General features: G+C 43.0%; 1 protein-coding gene across 2 annotated transcripts in view; it reads right to left on the reverse strand.

The window, feature by feature from the left end:
* The window catches only part of LOC140545825 (sickle tail protein homolog), a 48,804-nt gene that overhangs the window by 10,799 nt on the left and 19,090 nt on the right, over positions 1–18,915 (reverse strand). For both annotated transcript variants that reach the window (XM_072668815.1, XM_072668814.1), the window contains exons 3-9: positions 17,815–18,013; positions 15,006–15,099; positions 6,380–7,101; positions 4,775–4,879; positions 4,422–4,468; positions 3,921–4,084; positions 3,540–3,715 (exon numbers count right to left, since the gene is read on the reverse strand). In XM_072668815.1, the coding sequence (XP_072524916.1) occupies positions 3,540–3,715; positions 3,921–4,084; positions 4,422–4,468; positions 4,775–4,879; positions 6,380–7,101; positions 15,006–15,099; positions 17,815–18,013 (1,507 nt within the window). The remainder of the gene's footprint in view (positions 1–3,539; positions 3,716–3,920; positions 4,085–4,421; positions 4,469–4,774; positions 4,880–6,379; positions 7,102–15,005; positions 15,100–17,814; positions 18,014–18,915) is intronic.

The raw sequence follows: 18,915 nt of genomic DNA on the forward strand, positions 1-18,915 counted from the left end.
TCGCTCGGCTCACAGTGGTGGTGAAGGGGACTGGGTTTTGCTATCACTACAGCACTAATACAGCCACCTAAACAGAGAAGCTACACGTGTCTCATGCTTCATTTGGGATGATGAACATCTACGTTTCCGGTTGGTGTACGGTATGGTTGTATCTCTCCACTGTGAAAGGCTAAAACTATGAGAAACCAGTATCTCAGCTACGTCTAAACTCTTCAGGTCAGGTTTCATTCATTTCCACCACTGAACAATTCTGCCATCAGCATCCAGAGCCTGAGAGAGCACAACTGGCCTTGCTCTCTTCGGGTGGGTAGATGGCTCTTTATTTCTCCCCACATCACTTCAGTGTGATGCCGGCCTGCACAGGCGTCTGCTCGCCGATGCATCAGTGCTGAGTACCCGGCACTTTCCTATGTTTACTTTTTTCATTGCCTTGGCAGCAGTTTCAAAAGAGGTGGTGCCTTGTTGCACATGTGTCGGAGGAGGGATGTGTCCGTCAGGAGCATTACATTAGATAAGGTAATAAATAAATGAATAAAAAGAAAAGAATTCCAGAGAACACAGGTTCCTTTGCTCTTCAGCTTAATGCAGAGGGGGGCATTCGACATGGTGCCAGTAGGTTCATGTTTATTTGCTCCAGAGAGTCTTCTATCAGCAATGGGTGCAACTTAAAGTAGCTGAATGCATTAATTAGAAAGAATGTCCAGAAACATTTGGACATGCAGTGTATTTAAATGTATCTAAAAAAGCTTAGTAAGCCTAGTTGCTGTATGTGGACTAGGGAGTCAAACGTTTTAAATGGTCTAATAGTTCAAAAAGTGTTAACATACTCATTGTCAAGAACTGTCAAACTCAGTTCTTTCTAAATCGTGAGGAAAACACAGCTTTCTATGATATGGCTCCTTCAATGCACTGGATTATGGTGTAGATTGTAGGTGTCTGAGGTTTTTATTGAGGAAAATTGACCCTGGCTATGAGAGAGTTTCTACGTGTTGAGTGTTCTTTCCCAGAAGAGGCCTGTGTGTGTGTGGCTGGTTTCCTGCTGAAATGGCAGCTGGGCAAAGGCCGCTGTTGTCGGTCACAGATCCGACCTGCATTCGAGATTAAAGCTGAACACACCAGCAGCGCTGCAAGAGCCTGCTTGCCTGTGCACACACTGAGATCATCACTGCGTAGCGCCCGTGTGTGTGTGTGAGTCTGTGTGTGAGAAAATGATAGCTGTTTCCATGATTTAGCTGGGGATGCAGAAGCCTCGGGGGGTGTCCGCAGGGAACTCCCAGGCACAGCAGCAAATCCGACTTACTCGGTTATCAAACACACACAGCTTACAGTTGCACAATCAGCTCTGTGTGTTAAGGAACAACCTGGGATCTGCTTTTTTTTTTTGTTATTCAATAAAACAGTAGTAGATGCACACACACACACACATACACTAATGAGCCAAAACATTTCAATCCCCAGTCTAATATACTGTTGGTATGTTGGTTACACCCAGGCGGGATAGCCTTTGTTCACCCTCGCCCCAGCGAGCCTCAGACACCCAATACTCTGTCTGTGGTTGGTGGTCTGTCTGTCCTTGGACCACCGTGGGTAGTTCGTCACACCTGCTGCCCTGGAACTCCTGGTCCAATCTTAGATTAGGGTGGAGTAGTCTTCAAGCTGGAAGCACCCTCATGCAAAAATGTCCCATGTTAGGCTAATTCATCCTATTCAGTGAATTTTAATAAATAAATATATAAATAAAATAGCATTTGATATAAATAAATACATTCAATAATAATATTAATAATACAAAATAAACAATGTTTTATATAAAAATTATCTTTCTCAAACCTACAAGCTACAAGTCATGATGCACTGAATCATTTTCTAAAGAATCGTAACTGAATCGAACTGCTGAGGTCAGAGATTTACAGCTCTATATATCACTGTATTATTACAGTGAGGCATAATTAGATGACGTGAGGGAAGATAAATCACAGACACCTGAAAAATAGTGACTCAGCAGCTTTTTCTAAAATAACCCAGGGCGATTTTAGAGGAGGCCAGCAACCCCGCCTCTTTTTTCTGTCAGGTGATCTTTTCTCAGCCCCCACAGCGACGTGCACATCAGACTCTGATTAAACACAGGGGTTTAACTGGACATGTGGCCCCATTTCTGCAACTGGTCTAATCAACCCTGTCTTCCCACACAACGCGAGTGACGGTTTGGGAATCCCTTCAAGTGCTGCACTTATGTTGTCAACTTAACCAGACAGCGAGGACCCTTAAGCTGTACATAAATTCTATTCCAGCTCCCAGAACACCCAAAGCCATCAGTGGAGCAGTGATTACCTGGCTCAGGAGTGTTTGGAGCAGGAACAGGACAACAATGTGGAAAGGTTGCAAGCAGTGCTGATCAGTCACTTGCAATGCTAGCCACTAATGTGAGAAGCTAGTCAATAATGTAAAATGCTAACCCATCACAGGTGATGCTCGGCAACCGTGATCACATGAATGCTAATCAAATGCTTGTAAAGGGACACAAATATGTGTAATTCTAGCTAATTACAAGTGGTGCTAACCAGTACTGTGCGATGCTACCTAAGCACAAGTGGTCCTAGCCAACTGTGTGTGATGCTAGTGAATGGCGTGCAATGCTAGCTGGCGAGCTAGTGATGCAAGTGATGCTAGCCACTTATGTGAGAAGCTAGTCAATAATGTACTATGCTAGCCCACTGCGAGTGATGCTCGGCAACTGTGTGTAATGCTAGCTCATCACATGAATGGTAATAGTAATGCATGCAATGCTAATCAAATATGTATAATTTTAGCTAATTATGAGTGATGCTAACCAGTACTATGTGATGCTAGATAAGCAGAAGTGGTTCTAGCCAACTGTATGTATGGTGTGCAATACTAGCTGATGCTTGCCAACAGTACTGTGTGATGTTAGCTAACTACATGGTCTGCAATGCTACTAAAATGTGGGTAATCCTAGCTAATTGCAAGTGATGCTAGCCAGTAATGTGCAATGTTAGCTACTCGCAAGTGATGCCAGATCCCTTGTGTGCAATGCTAGATAATACTGTGTGATGCTAGCTAATTGATACTGATTCTAGTCAACTGTGTGCTATGCTAGTCCACACATTCTTGCGTACTTAGAAGTAGACATTTATGTGTCCAAATGTTTGTGGACACTCCCTCTACTGAATGCATTCAGCTACTTTTAGTTGCACTCAGATATGACACACAAGTGCAAATGCACACACACAGCTTGTCTAGACCCTATAGAGCAGTATTGTGTTCGTATGTCCGTATAGTGCATGTTTTAGCAATAATCCTTCCAGGCTGGTAGCACAGTGCCGTAGGCCTAGACAGTGTTACCGTAGAAGGAGACTTCTGCTTAAAAAACTGTTGGGTGTTGCTAGGATCGCTGACTGGGCAGACCTTTCTAAAAGAGCTTTGCTAGCCTATGGAACCTGACTAAAATGGGAGAAACTGGGTAAAAAGAACTGGACAATCTTTGAGTGCATTAAGACTGAACTGGAAAGCTGTCTTACCCCAGCTGGAGCAGCACGTTTTCCTCCATGGCCAGGTATCTGTGTCTCTCCTCGTCCACCTGGCTCCTCTGCTTGTGCAGCGGATCGTCCAGCAGCCTCAGCCGCTCGCATACTCTCTCCACCAGCTCTTCCTCAGCCTGCTGCAGCATCACCCTCATAGCTTCCTGGTTCTGCAGCTGGAGATGTCACACCAAACACATCAAATGTAAAACACCTGGATAAAACATCTGGATAACCTTAATTCGCCAGAACAAGCACTGAAAGCTCTTCTGAAAACTGTCGTACATTTACTCCCATATGCATGACAACATTGATCCTACTGGTAATGTAAGTGTTTGTGAGTGCTGGTCAGTGAGGAAAGCATGAATGGGTCTGGCTTGCCTGCATGTGTCTGAGCTGCTGCAGTTGTTGCCGAAGGCTGGACACGTTCTTCTGGAAGCTGGTCAGTGAGGAGCCAATGGCGGGGTCTGAGGGTGGAGGTGGTGCTGACTGTAGAGGGTCAGTCTGTAGAGCAGGACTTTTGCAGACAGCCACAGGGGACACTCCTGTAGAGCAGTTGAACATGCATACTGTCCATTAGAGTGGTCATTCAGGCTAAGTGTTGTATGCAAGGCTGGCCTGAATAACGTGGTAATGCCCTTTACGTGAAAATGAATGCATTCAGCTACTTTAAATTGCACCCATTGCTGACACAGATGTGCAAATGCACACATACACACACAGCTTGTCTAGACCCTGTAAAGAAATACTGCCAATAGAATAGGACTCTTTGGAGCAGATAAACATGAACCTATTTAAATAGCAATGGTCATTAATCAATACTTATCAATACAATTATTAATAAGGTTTATACGATGGTACATAAATAGAAAGAACACTAACCCCCACTGTTTATGCTGTGAGCTGGAGATGCAGAAAGAGACTTCTCACTGTAATCAGAGAGCAGAGTAGCAATCGGTTAGCAGTGGTTAGATGTACAATTTAAAGCATGAGCTAAATCTCCTGATTAAAGGAGAAGTTCAGCCAACAATCAGATGAACATGACTGATCACTGACTTCATATGCAGTTAATCACAATGTTTGGAATCTGCTGTGTGCTCCTTTAATTTACAGCAAGATATGCTAGGCTGACGTTGCTAACAAACACTGGACTTACACTGTCACCAATCTCATCTTGGTAAATTCATAAGTCTGCTGTACATTATGTCCATCATGGTGTACATGATCATGCTTACCTGGCGGTCTCTTTGCCACTGCTGGTGTTTGTTCCCTTCAGAAGTGCATGCTGAACAAGACCTGTGAGACTAGCTAGCTGCTGCTCCATAGCCTTCATCCGCACACTGGAGAACAGAAACAACACCATTCATTTAGCACTCCAAGTTCCATCACTTAGAGCAGGGGTGGCAAACAAACAGCCCACAGGCTAGAACCGGACCAATAAAGGTTCTAATCCGGCCTGCAAAATACATTCATAATCCACGTTCTCAAAAACGACGTTTTGATTAGGGTTCAATCGCTTACTAATAGAAATCCACTCTCTCTAAACTGTACTGACACTGTGAGAGCAGAACCAACCATACTGAAAAACACGAGTACACAGCAGAACCAATCAGAATCTCTGATTTAGCCAGGGCGTGGCACAAGCACAAGAGAGGGTCAAGCTCAGAATCCTCAGCTTGCTACGTTAGGTTCACTTCTGCTTGCTGTTTTTCTCAAAGGCAGAGTGTTGTGGCTCAGTTTGATGTGGGCGCCATAAACAGCAGATAATAGCATTGAGATTGGCTCAGAGACACAGACATTGTGTAGTTAACTTTACCACAGTGTTGATATAGGATGAAATTAGCATGACAGCATGAGCAGTAGAAATAAGCAGCCATAAAGCAAAGCAGGAAAGCAGACTTCCTCTTTTCTCACTGTGTTCCAGCACAAACATGAATGAGAAGAGGTAAAGGGGAGGTTTCTGATTTAATGGCCTAATTCTGGACAGTTGGAATTCATAAGGCTCCAAACAGTAGCTTTGGTTAAAAGGGATGTTTAAATGGGAAGAAGCAAAAGAATGATTCCCAGATGGATATGCTGTCCCCTAGCTGTCCCCTAACAATGTGATGTGCTCTTCATACACATAAAAAAGAAATATGGGTATATATATCGGTATGGATTAATGGGTGTGGGTATGTATGGATGGGCATGGGTAAGAATGGGCATGGATTAATGGGTGAGGATGATTAATGGGTACAGATGAGTGGAGATGGGTATGGATGGGTGAGGATGGGTATGGACGATTGGGTGGGAATAAACAGATGTGGATGGATTTGTATGAATGGGGATTGATTGGTTTGAGTGGACGGGTGTGGGTATGGATTTGGATAGATAGATGGTATAGAATTAGTGTGGGTGGGTATGGATAGATGGATGGATGGGTATGGAATCAGTGTGGATGGATATGGATAGATGGATGGATGGGTATGGAATCAGTGTGGATGGGTATGGATAGATGGCTTGGGATGGATGGGTATGGAATCAGTGTGGATGGGTATGGATAGATGGCTTGGGATGGATGGGTATGGATAGATGGCTTGGGATGGATGGGTATGGAATCAGTGTGGATGGGTATGGATAGATGGCTTGGGATGGATGGGTATGGAATCAGTGTGGATGGGTATGGATAGATGGCTTGGGATGGATGGGTATGGAATCAGTGTGGATGGGTATGGATAGATGGCTTGGGATGGATGGGTATGGAATCAGTGTGGATGGGTATGGATAGATGGCTTGGGATGGATGGGTATGGAATCAGTGTGGGTGGATGGGGAATTTAATCAAATCCTATTTTCTCTCACCTCTGAGGGTCTGCTGTTATTGGCCCTTGAAATGGTCTGTCACCGTGACCCGGCGGAAGGTCAGTAAAAACTGGGGACGCCAAAGTCCCCCTGACCCTGGCCACTGCCTCCATGGCGCCATTACTATCCTTCCGGAATGACCTCCGCACGGGTGAGCTTTTCTCCTGGGCCTGGGCCAGCATGTGGGTGTTCTGCCCAGGGTGGATGTCAATCATCCTGACCTCACTCACTCTGTGAGGGGACGGGGGCGGGGTCTTGGGCCCAAGCGGAACGCTGTGCTGGTTTTCGGAGTACTTGCGTGACTTCTGCCTGTAGAGGGAGTGCTGGGGGGCATCAGGGACCTCAGAATAGCGATGTGGGAAGAAAACCGCTCCGTCTGGGACATCCTGGGACGAGGCCAGGCTCATGCGGGCTTCAGATGGGCTGAATGGTCCCACGTCTTCATCTGGTTTGACGTCACGCCGCTCCAGGATGACGCTGGAGCAGGGTGTGGTGGAGCGGGCTGGGGGGGCGCTGGACATGCGCTCGCGGGGCAGGGTTGCACTGCCCACAGTTCGGGAGCTGTAGGCCAGTCTGGAGGGTGAGGAGGGCATGGAGCGAGCAGCTGGTGGGGACATGGAACCCTGCACAGTGCGGATGGGGCTGTGTGGGGCCGGCAGGGTGTGGACCAGGCTCGGACCAGTCGCTGGCTGTCTAGCGCCATACAGCCGCTCGCGGGATATCTGAGGACACAAGAGGAAATTTAAACACTTTATGACAGAAGTAAAGAGACACTGCTTTTACTGCAGTTTTAAGCAATACTAACATACTTCAGTGGTTTTTGATAACGGTGAGTCATACAGTGTCAGACACCAGATCACTCAGTCTATCAGAGATTACTGATCATTACTACATGCTTTGAACAGAGTGTGTGATGACTCATTTCTCATTATGGGATGGCAGTAATTTAATTATAGTTTTAAGTCATTTTAGCAAATTAAACTGTGGTTTACTGATGGATATTTACTATACTTCACAAAAACATATAAAGTTGTCATTAATTACAAAAAGTTTAATGTAAAATTTAAGATACTAACTGCTAACTGCTTTCCAATACCTACATTAAAAAAAGTCTATTTATATATAAATTTATCGGCATAAGAATGGCATCTGGCATCTGGATTCTCGTCAAGCCGGTATTCGACCGTAGCTGTTGCTGCGTTCTGCTTACAGCAACACTTAAGTGTAAAGTGGTTGGTGGCTGAGGCGGGCCTAACCCCCTGAGACACTGACAGAGGGAAGTGCTTAGCTGATTACAGATTCAAAAGAAGAGGCTGTAATGTAGTGGGTGATCAGAATAGGAGTGAAGGGAATGGATCTGTCCTGTAGTATTTCACATTAAAAGTTAAAATTAGTAAATAAATAAATAAATCTGTTTGTTTACATTCCTTTCATTCATTCACTGAACAGCAGATTTCCTGATAACTGGAAAACTGGAAAAACTGTTTACGAGCAACCTCTGCGATAGAGAATGAGCGTGGCTGGGAGGAAGAACATGCATCAACAACTGTTTAAAGAGAAATTGCCTCTTTCGCAGGTGCATGGTCTGATACAACAGATAAAAGATGGGAATTATTGGTGGCAGTCGCACGACAAAAGACCCAAAACTCCCCATTCAGATTAATACCCAGTTTTGAAAGCAGGAAACTGGAGGCAGAATCTCAGCCCTGTGTTGGTGTGATTAAGGCTTGAAAATAATGGCAGAGTAAGACTTGAACAAAAGGCTGAATGTGGCACCAACAATAGCCCTGCCTGGACCTGTCTTTGTGCAGTGGCCAGGCTTGAGCATGCAGGAGTAAAGCGGAGGGGAGCCTGCAGGTGAATTAACCTGCATACAAACAGGCTCTATCTATCATCGCCTCCCCCATTAGCAGGAGAGCAGGGAGCACGCTCAATTCAAATCTGTCAGTTCACCCTAAACCGCTTCAGATGTACGTTTTTCATGCATATCAAATGCTCTGAAAGAAAACCTAAAAGTGTTTAAACGTTTAAGAGGTTGATCAAGTAGCTCTGCAACAAGAAGGATAGCGAGACACACTGTACAGTCCTCTAGAGAAGTACTGCCAGTAGAGTAAGACTCTCTGGAGCAGATAATCATGAATCTAATGGCGTGCGCTAGAGGTGCACAAAGCCCCCCAGCATTGAGCTGTGGAGCACTGGAACCTCTCTGGAATGATGGATGGTGCTTCATCCAATACGTTTGGGATGAGCTGGGGAGTTGAGGATGATGAGGTGGGGTGGTGATCATCCAACATCCTGATCTCACTAACGCTGATGTCGCTGAATGCATTCAAATCCTCACAGCAATGCTCCTCTACAATCTAGTAGAAAGCCTTCTTCTTCCCTGGACAATAGAAACAGTTACTCCAACAAAAGCAGCGTAAATCTTTTTTTTTTTTCAGACGAATCAATGAATGAGCAGCTGTCCCAATACTTTTGTCCATTTGGTGTTGTTTAGAAGTATGGACCACCGTTTGGACCATGGTGCTGCATGGTGGTGGCTTAGTGGTTGCACATCTGGATTATCAATACCCATGTCTGCTAAGCTGCCACTATTGGGCCCCTGAGCAAGGCCCTTATCCCTTTCCGCTTCATGGGCACCATAGCATGGCTGACCCCAGCTCTGACCCCAGCTTTCTAAGTTGTAATATGCAGTTGTAGTGCAGATGTAGTCCTAGTTCGAGGGAACTAAAGCTAGCACAGGCTGGTACGCATTATGCAGATGACATGGCTATTGCTAATTATGAGCATTTCTAGATGTATTATGTCTTTAATATTTGATACCAAGGCTTTGGGGGGGGGGGGGGGGTGGATGTGGTGTGTTTCTGGATAGACAGACGCCTTCAGTAGGATTACCCATCCAGCTCGAGGGGGAGGCATGTTTGAACAGGTGCAGTACACATTAGCTTAGAAACTCCACGGCGAAATACTGCCGGTGTCTTCTTTCTGGGAGCACATAAAGCCCTCTGTTGGAACTTTGGTGGTTTTCTTAGGAGTGAACCAGAAACACAAACACACTGAAGTTACTAGTAACATGGTAGAAAAGACACAGCCATGAGTCCGTAGCCCAGCCTTTTAGCACGCTCTCTCCACACAAGACAGAGCTCCCTGCTTATAAACTGAGTTTATACTGTAAACGCCTCATTAAACCTTTTAAGAGGTTTAACCCACAGATAACCTGCCAAAAGACGGGCAAACACAGTGTAAAGCACAAGCGCCCCAGACAATGGGTCCTTTAAAAGACCAGCGAACAGGTGTGTAATGCTAACAAGCGAGCTAGCACATGTTTGCCTTCTCACACATTAGCGCGTCCTGATTGGCACATGGGTTTGTTTATCGCGCCCCTATCTGAGCACTCATCTCCCGCTTGCTCAGGGAATGCAATACATGCAGTACATGCGGCCCGGGTCTGTTGTTTCTGTGGGGAAGATGGGCGCGTTACGGGTTGACACAAGGTTGATAAGTGATGACAAGGTGCTGTACAGTGGTTTATGTCTGGTGGCGGCTCTGGAGCAGGTGTACCGCTAATAGTTTAGAAACACATTTGGGCGGAATTGGGAACATATGGAGTCTCCAGGCTTCTGGACGAACCATTTCAGCATGAAAGTGGATCACATCAGTCCAGACCAAGACATTTTAAGTTTACACTTAAAGCTAAAAATTGTACTTTCTAGCCATTCTGCAAGGAATGAATTCTAGGAATCCAATCATCTGGAATGAGTTAGTTCACATTTTTCCATTGTGCATTCCTTCTGCAAATGGAAGCCATGTTTTCTCATTTTGTCCTGAAGTGTAGGATTAAAGGACTACGTCGAAATTTTCCATCTGGACCTCCAACCACCACTTATGTAGCACACAGTCAGTTGGCATGGACAGCAATGTTGCCATGTTTCCTTGTTCTTAGTAAAAGTACAGAAAGCATGCATTTGCCCATAGGCTTCTATGGGTCTATTAAAAATGTGCTTTGGTTCAACAGGTTTTCGGTCATTGTACGTATTATAAGTATATGTAGTCAAATTATTTTTTTATATATAAATGGTCCCACTTATTTTATATAGGTATACATGCAGCTACAAATATAATTAATTCAAGTTTGGGCCCACATACAGAACCTTAAGAGTTTTAATACAATTCACGTTGTATTTTATTTGCATCTACTGGCCTAATATATGCCTGCCACCCACGCACCAGGTGCCTCAAAGGGTTCTTTAAATGGTGCAATTTGTTGGTATTTGATTAAAAGCTAATATTGTGTTTACAATTATTGTAATATGTTATTCCTACACAATTTCACAAGTGTCTAATAATCAGTAGGACTGTAGGAAGCTGTGAATGAAATTTAAGAGATGAGGGATGCATCCAGAATGATGAACAGTGTTGTGAGTTATTCTAAAACTGTATAATAGGGAAGTCCAGATCAGGGCATTTTGCCCCCGAATTCAATCAGAGACCCTATTTACCATTCTAGTACACAGTGTATTTTCCTGAGCAGCCTCACAAACAAACACACACACACTTACTCACTCACTCACTCACTCAGCCCCACGCCCGCTGCAGGAATTTCAGCTGTGGTTTGGGACTCGAGCCTGAATCCCCCTGTGGCTCACTGGCCCACTCCTCCCAATGTGATCCAACACCCCACCCCAGACGGACACACAGCACATCTCAAATAACTATCTACTGCTCCAGAACTCAGTGTTTACAAACACACACACAGACACACACAGTCACTCACTGCTGTTTATTACACAGATTTACAGTCTGTGTCTGAAAAAGTCTGAAATCACATACAATATTAATAATATAGAATATAGAATAATGTAGAATTCAACATTAAATGTCAATATATTTTTTAATTATATTTAATCTACATTTTATTTTCTATTTAATTAAATTTATTTAAAATAGTATTTTAGAACATTAGAAATTAGATGATTAACAGTATGCTCTGTTCATCACTGTATATTGATTTATTTAAACACTCTGCATCAACATCATTCTGGTCACGCACAAATATTTACAGCCTTTTCTTTTTACATATTATAACAGATTGATTTAATACTACTGAAAACATCAATTCCAAGCTATTGAAAATGAAGGTATGCACTTATTTCTTATTTATTGATTTAGGATTTCTACTGTAATAATACAAGGGACAATATCCGACATTTGTCTTCCATGTTATTTATTTCTTTCCCAAGGTCTGCTTATAACTTATAACCAGTTTTATGTACCAATTATAACAGTTAAAAGTTATTACTCTACAGTTTCCCTAATGCTATGTACAGTTAATAAGGCTGTATAGTGTCTATAAAAAGGATTCAATGTTTCCCCTTTTATTGCATTTATAAATGGAATCATTGTTAATTAATTTGGCTTTTTTTTTAGCACAAATTCACTAAATTGTTGGGTATGAATATGATGGATTTAACTTAACCTGGAATTTTTTGTATCCATCCACTGATTTATACTCTTCAATAATCTTTTCTGTTGTTCTTGAATCTTCATGCTGTATTTGTAGCCAGGAATAAACTGATTAACCAGTCACACAGGTGTCTTTTTAATACAAATACTTTGGGACACATTCACCGCACTCAGGTGATCTCCATTACACTAACTGTGAGACTACTAGCACTAACGGCCTGGACCTCTGGCGGATTAAGAAAGCCACTTTAAAAGGAGGCTACATTATATATACTTAATTATGATTAAATATAATTATATCTGAAAAGCTAAATAATATTACCCATGATTACATTTATAAAAGCAACAGAAGGGGAAAACATCATAGGTAGTAGATACGTAGTAGATAGGCACTGTACTTGTTACCGGGCCTTTAAGGCTGATATATGCAAATGACCTCTGTTCTCATGTCCTGTACTGCTCCACATTCAATAAGCAGTCTGGGCTGAAACACTCATTTTAACTTCAGTGTGAATGGGTGGGGCTAAAGTGCACTAGGCTAAATGTACAGTATATTAAATGTAAAAATGTGTGTATATTTGCTGGCTTTGGCACATCACAAAACCAATACATCCAAATGGCCTGTTTATGAAGCTTGTATGAACTGGGAAGTGAACACTGGGTTTTCTAGGAATCTGGTTTCTCAAGATATGGGTTCTTTTAATGGAAGAAGAATGTTAGCTGTTTCACTAGACTGCATGGTGAATTCACAGCCAGCAGACTTTAAACAACCCATAAGACATCTGTGCAGATGGGTTTCATTGGACCAGCTGTGAAGCTGGTAACAATTACGAGTGCTACTGAACTCCAGATGCTAATAGGAGTTTTATGGGGCCAAAGTGATGCCACTGTCTGGCCTGCTGAACTGCATTCACTTGAGAAGCACCAGCACCTACTAACATTTCACCAGTTCCCGCTACAGTCTGAGCTCAAGATCATATTGTATGCTATTTAAAGGGACAGGGATGGGTCAAACGAGCATAACACTGAACACTCTCTCTACCAGTTGGAAAGCCCAGACGATAGACGGTAGTCAATTCGCCAGGAAAGCTTGTCTGTTGTTTTGCACTGGACTTACGAAGCTAATGTAGCTAACATGAAAGAAGCTATTACTCTACACCCAGCATGGTGCTAAATGTGTTTAATATTTACACTATACGGACAAAAGTACTGAGACACCTGCTCATTCATTGTTTCTTCCAAAATCAAGGGCAATGAAAGAGTGTATTCTGGTTTCTGCTAGATTTTGGAGCATTGCTGTGAGGATTTGATTGAGATAAAAGTGTTAGTGAGGTCAGGATTTTGAATGATGACCACCCCAACTTATCCCAAACGTATTGGATAGAGCACCATCCATCATTCCAGAGAACACTGTTCCAATTCTCCACAGCTCAATGCTGGGGAGGTTTATAGTGTCCAATAGGTGCTAATAATGGTTATAAGCTTGAGAGAGTCCTATTCTATTGGCAATACTTCTCTACAGGGACTAGACAACTGACCTCATGAATAGTTTGTAGTGTTTGGCTCAATAAAGCTGCTGACTTACGCAGATCTCCACAACGAGGGTCTTCACCACTAGCACCACAATATCTTCCACCCTCCTCTGCTTGCAGCGTAACCAGCAAGCCGACTGGCTCTTTTCGCTGGAGGGCGGGTATTTATCAGTGGACAGAAGCCATGTTGACGGTTACGAGTTGCGGGAAGTCTCATATTTCAAGCAGTGATCAGTCTCCTCATTTACATAATACTACAGAAGCCAAAATATGCCAAAATACACCAAGTTACTAGGGATGCACCGATACCAGATTTTCAAATATCTGCGATGCCGATATGGATGCCAACTCTAACTTAAATACTCGATAGATTTAATCAATCCTGATATCTATAGTGTTCCACTTGCAAAAGTTCCATTAAATGTCTGTTTACTGGTAATAACTGTTTATGACTGTTTTTATTGGTTGTTTAAATGTTTGGTTTCATAACAAAGTCTGTAAACAAAAATGTTCTATGTACAAATAAATAAAATAAAATTGTAGGGCGTCAGTAAGCTTCATGTATCGATGCTGTCTACTGCTGATTTTGATACTCTGCATAAGTGCTGATATCGGTGCCAATACCGATACGGTATCAGTATCGGTGCAACACTACTAGTTACCCATCTATTTGTACATCAAAGCCCATATTCACATTCCTGAAATGTTTAACAGCCATAAGAAACACAACCCTCTTGTTCTGTATGTGGAGAGTTTGGGTCTATGGGGAGATCAGCACCACAAGTAGGAGCTATAATCAAGCAGTCCAGTCGATGTAAATGGTAATGAGGTATAACACCAGCAGTGTATTTAGACTAAGAGCAAGTATGGGACATACAATCTCTTTTTCATTTCTTTTTGTAGATGTAAAGACATTTTAACGTACACGCTTCGCAAAAATGTGGCGAGATGAGCGGCAGCTACGCTACATCTAAAACAGCTGTCCACTGTCTAGACGTCTGGAGTCTGACTGGCTATATGTACATTTTTATAGACAGCTGTATGTCAAACACTGTCAGATTAATCATATGTGATATATGTGCTCGTATGATTATAAGAACGAACCTGGCCCACACGCATAGTTACGCATACAGTACACAACCAGTATACACGGACTGGGCCTGCCCTCAAAAATGCAAATGTTTAGCCCAAAACAACACCTGCATCAGCTGCTACAGTCAGACTCTCAGGCAGTAGCTCAGCGAAAAGTACACGATTGTCCTTCACCCAAAATATAGCCGATCAGCCGAGACATGTTTGGTGTCTATAGTTTTGCGTCGGAAACCAACTAAGCAAGTCTATTAGAGATGCTAAACACCTTCACGCAGTTTAAGGAAAGTGTATAATGACTGAGGCATGCAGTTAGCTAATACCTTGCTAATTGGTGGGGTATAAGCTTGCATTGCTTATTATCTACATTGGCCTCCTAGCTCCAGTCCAAAACTAAAGAAGCCTCTTCAGACACTATATGAATTGGCTAATTAAAAGGGGGGAGGGGGGGCTTCACGACTGTGTAAATCTCATGCATTTGCAGAACTATTATGCAGAACTGGAACATCTGGTGCAGTTATTGTTAGGGGTCCTTCACTCACCCTGGCGTCTCCGTTGTTGCTTCTGGAGGTGTGATTGAAGGCCTGGGTGGGGTCCTTGTGGTAGAGCTTCAGGCAGGAGTGGGGTGTAATGTTTCTGTAAACACAACATGAGCTGGAGGTTAACAAGTGCAACATGAATTATGGGACAGGTACCCTGCGGCATCTTTTCATGGGCTCACTGTGTGTGAAACCCGGCTCAGAAATATGACTTTAAACTTTTTTTAAAGGTTTACAAAAGGTTTGGAGACCATTAATGATAGTAGGAATGTGCACAGGTACTTGAGTCATAGGTTAACGGTTAACTGCCTAAAAAAAGTGGACGTTAGCTTGATGTTAAACTGCTCTAGCAGATTTAAGATAGAGGTTAAACTGCTCTATCTGATGTCAGCTAGATGTTAAACTGTTCTAGCTGAAGTCGGCTAGAGGTTAAACTGCTCTAGTTGATGTCGGCTAGATGTTAAACTGCTCTAGCTGATGTCGGCTAGAGGTTAAACTGCTCTATCTGATATAAGCTAGATGTTAAACTGCTCTAGCTGATGTCAGCTAGATGTTAAACTGCTCTAGCTGATGTCGGCTAGAGGTTAAACTGCTCTAACTGATGTCGGCTAGAGGTTAAACTGCTCTAGCTGATGTCGGCTAGATGTTAAACTGCTCTAGCTGATGTCGGCTAGGTGGTAAACTGCTCTAGCTGATGTCGGCTAGGTGGTAAACTGCTCTAGCTGATATCAGCTAGATGTTAAACTGCTCTAGCTGATATTAGCTGGATGTTATACTGCTCTAGCTGATGTCAGCTAGGTGGTAAACTGCTCTAGCTGAAGAGTCGAAGAGTCATGATCCTCAGCATCCAATATCATATTGATTAGCGTTAGCTCATTAGCTCACCTGACGAAGCCTCTACTACTCATTCCACATGAAATCTACCCTCTTCCTTTTTAAATGCCTCTTTTTGAATATCTGCACATCTGTAATTCATATTCGACTTTGATTTGCAATTTGTCCGAATGCTCAAATGTTTACGCTTGTCAAATCCAAGCAGAAATAACAGCATCTTAATTTGACAGACAGGTCATGGGGCACGTTAACACAAGTTAGTTCCCCATAACTTTCTAACTTGAGCTCCCAGCTCCCATGTAAAAACATACATACACACCCTCCCACACACACACGTTGGCGTGATGGATCACACTCCCCATGCTTTCCTGTTGACTCGTGTGTGTGAGCCGCAGGGGCCAGTATGGTGGAGGGTGTGTATCAGGGAAACACCCAGCAGTAGGCACGCACTCACACACACACACACACACATGTACAATCCTTCAGCCAAACATGCTAGTGAAGCTGATCTGGAGTGAAAGTTAGCAGTTAGCATTGTGCAATCAGATCGTGCTAACTTCTCCCTTCATTGGCTGTTGGCCAAGTTAGCGTTCTGGCTAACAAAGACATGGACTAACAGTAACCGAGTACGACAGACAGAACCTGCAATATTTTGATACTGACTCAAGTATGCACGCGAATCTATGTGCAAGGCCTTGCTAATCAGGCCTGGGGTTGTTGTGTTCATAATTTCACTGCATTACTTGCTTCATTGATTAGTGACTGATGGGCACAAATTAGCAAAATATTCCAGAGTGCGACCGAGCAGAAAAAGCTTACGGCGTTTCCCGTCTGCTGAGGAACTGCAAGTACTGCATTTTGCACAGCTACAAATTTTGTGCTCTCCAAAGCCAAGTCAACTGCGGAAGATGAGAAAATAGGGTATTGATAACCTCGAATTTGGGAATTGTGCACAATTATTCATCCACTGCCAGTTCCCTATGCCAGTCTATGGGCAATAAAACAAATGGCCTAGCATCACGATCAACACAAAACAGCCATAGCAAATACACACACATATAGTTTCCCAGCAGGCAGTTGGAAAACCTCTCCAGACCAAGGTGTAAAATCACTTAGCTGGCCTCAGAGTCATGAAATACAGTCATTCTGGTGATTGGGATGAGAGGAATCCGAGCCACGATGTAGAGACATTGCCAGACCAGGAAACATCCCAGCTGTGATGCAGAGTCACTCCAGCAACGAGCTTTGGAAACATTCAAGTTGCAATCTACAGTCATTCCAATAGCAGGCCACGGAAACATCCAAACCACGGCATAGAGGGACTCCGACAACAGGCCTGGAAAACATCCAAACTGCGAAGTAGGGTCACTACAACTGCAGGTTGTGAAAACATTCGAGTCACAATGTAGAGTCCCTCCAGTAGCAGGCCTGGGAAACACTGAAGTCGTGATGTAGAGTCTACCAAAACTACCAAAAAGCAATGTGGAGTCACTCTGGCGGCTGGCCTGTGAAACATCTGAGCCAATCCAGCTGCGATGCAATACACGGTCACTCCCATGGTGGCTTGTGAAACATCCGAGACACAATGTAGACTCAATACAGGTGGCAGGTTGGGAAAAACATCTAAGCTACAATGTAGAGTCACTTCAGTGTAAAGCTACATTTTTTTAAATTAATTTTTCAAAAATGACCCTGAATGAAATCTGTAGGTTTGAATGCCCCTTGAGTAATGAGAGGCAATGAGAGTTAATGAGCTAAAGCTCACCTAGCTAGATTCATTTCTGCCTTCTCACTCGCGCTTCTTCATAATTTGTTTATTTTTGTTGAGCTTTCACAACTGAATGAACTGACGATAAATGGAACTGAATTACAGGTGATGCCTAGGTCTGTTCTGGGGCTGTTCTTATGGGCTATGATTTATGTGTTATGAATTATCATACACACTGGGTAAAAAAAACAAAACATAAGACACACCCACCGGATGTCTGTGAGCTCGTAGTAGACGTTGCGTGCATGGTCTTTAATGTAGATGGCCACACTGGGCGACTCCAGCATCTTCAGGTTGAGCTGCTGGGGAAAGGCACTGACGAACAGAGCTCGGACTGTGTCCACAGTCGTCACCTCATTGGGCATGAGAATCTGCCTAGTCTCCTCTCCATACTGAAGGTACAACACACCTGCATGGAGATACCACATATTTACTTTGACAACTCTGGACCCTCCTTGAAGAATACTGCCTGACTATCCCCCAGGCAGAGGTGTCAAGTAACAAAGTACAAATACGTTGTTACCTTAATTAGGTAGAAATTTTAGTTATCTATAGTTTACTGGAGTAATTATTTTTCAGCCGACTTTTTACGTCTACTCCTTCCATTTATCTGTACTTTCTACTCCTTACTTTTTAGAAATAGCCTTGTTACTCCTATTTCATTTCCATTTGTTTTCACTATGACTCTCGGGCACCATTACAATACTTACGGGCAACTATTCCTCTCATATTTGATATTACTAATGAAATGCATTCATTTCCATTGGCCATATGCAGCTGATTTTCAACATTAACATTTTAATACAACATTAAAGTCATTATGGCTTTTAGAAAAATGTTTTTGGGGAGGTGGGGTAGGGCACTATAGACCCCTGCTTTTGAGTAAAAAGCTTAAGTTGATACTTCAACTTCTATAGGTTAAGTTTAATAAGTTTAATAAGTTTTTTTTTTTAACCCTAGCATCTCCACTTCTACCTCAGGAATGAATGTGAATACTTTTCACACCTTTGCCCCCAGGTTGAGACCCCTGATGTCACTGATAAAGAGTGAAATGGGAAATGGGTCATGTAATATATATATATATATATATAAATAAAATAAAATAAATAAAAAGTAGTAAAAGATAAAGAGTCCCAATGTCTTCAAGAACTGTGACGTCCTATTTTTGCTGTATTCCCCACTTTTATGTAAATTCCAGTCTACTGGGCACTCTACATGTGTTCTTCTTTTAGTCTGAGACTTCAGAAGGACCAAGCTCAGGGTTTACTGTGTGCGATTATCCATTTAAAGACACATTTTATTCACGGCAGT

The sequence above is a fragment of the Salminus brasiliensis genome, chromosome 23, assembly GCF_030463535.1.
Source record: "Salminus brasiliensis chromosome 23, fSalBra1.hap2, whole genome shotgun sequence".
NCBI lineage: Eukaryota > Metazoa > Chordata > Actinopteri > Characiformes > Bryconidae > Salminus > Salminus brasiliensis.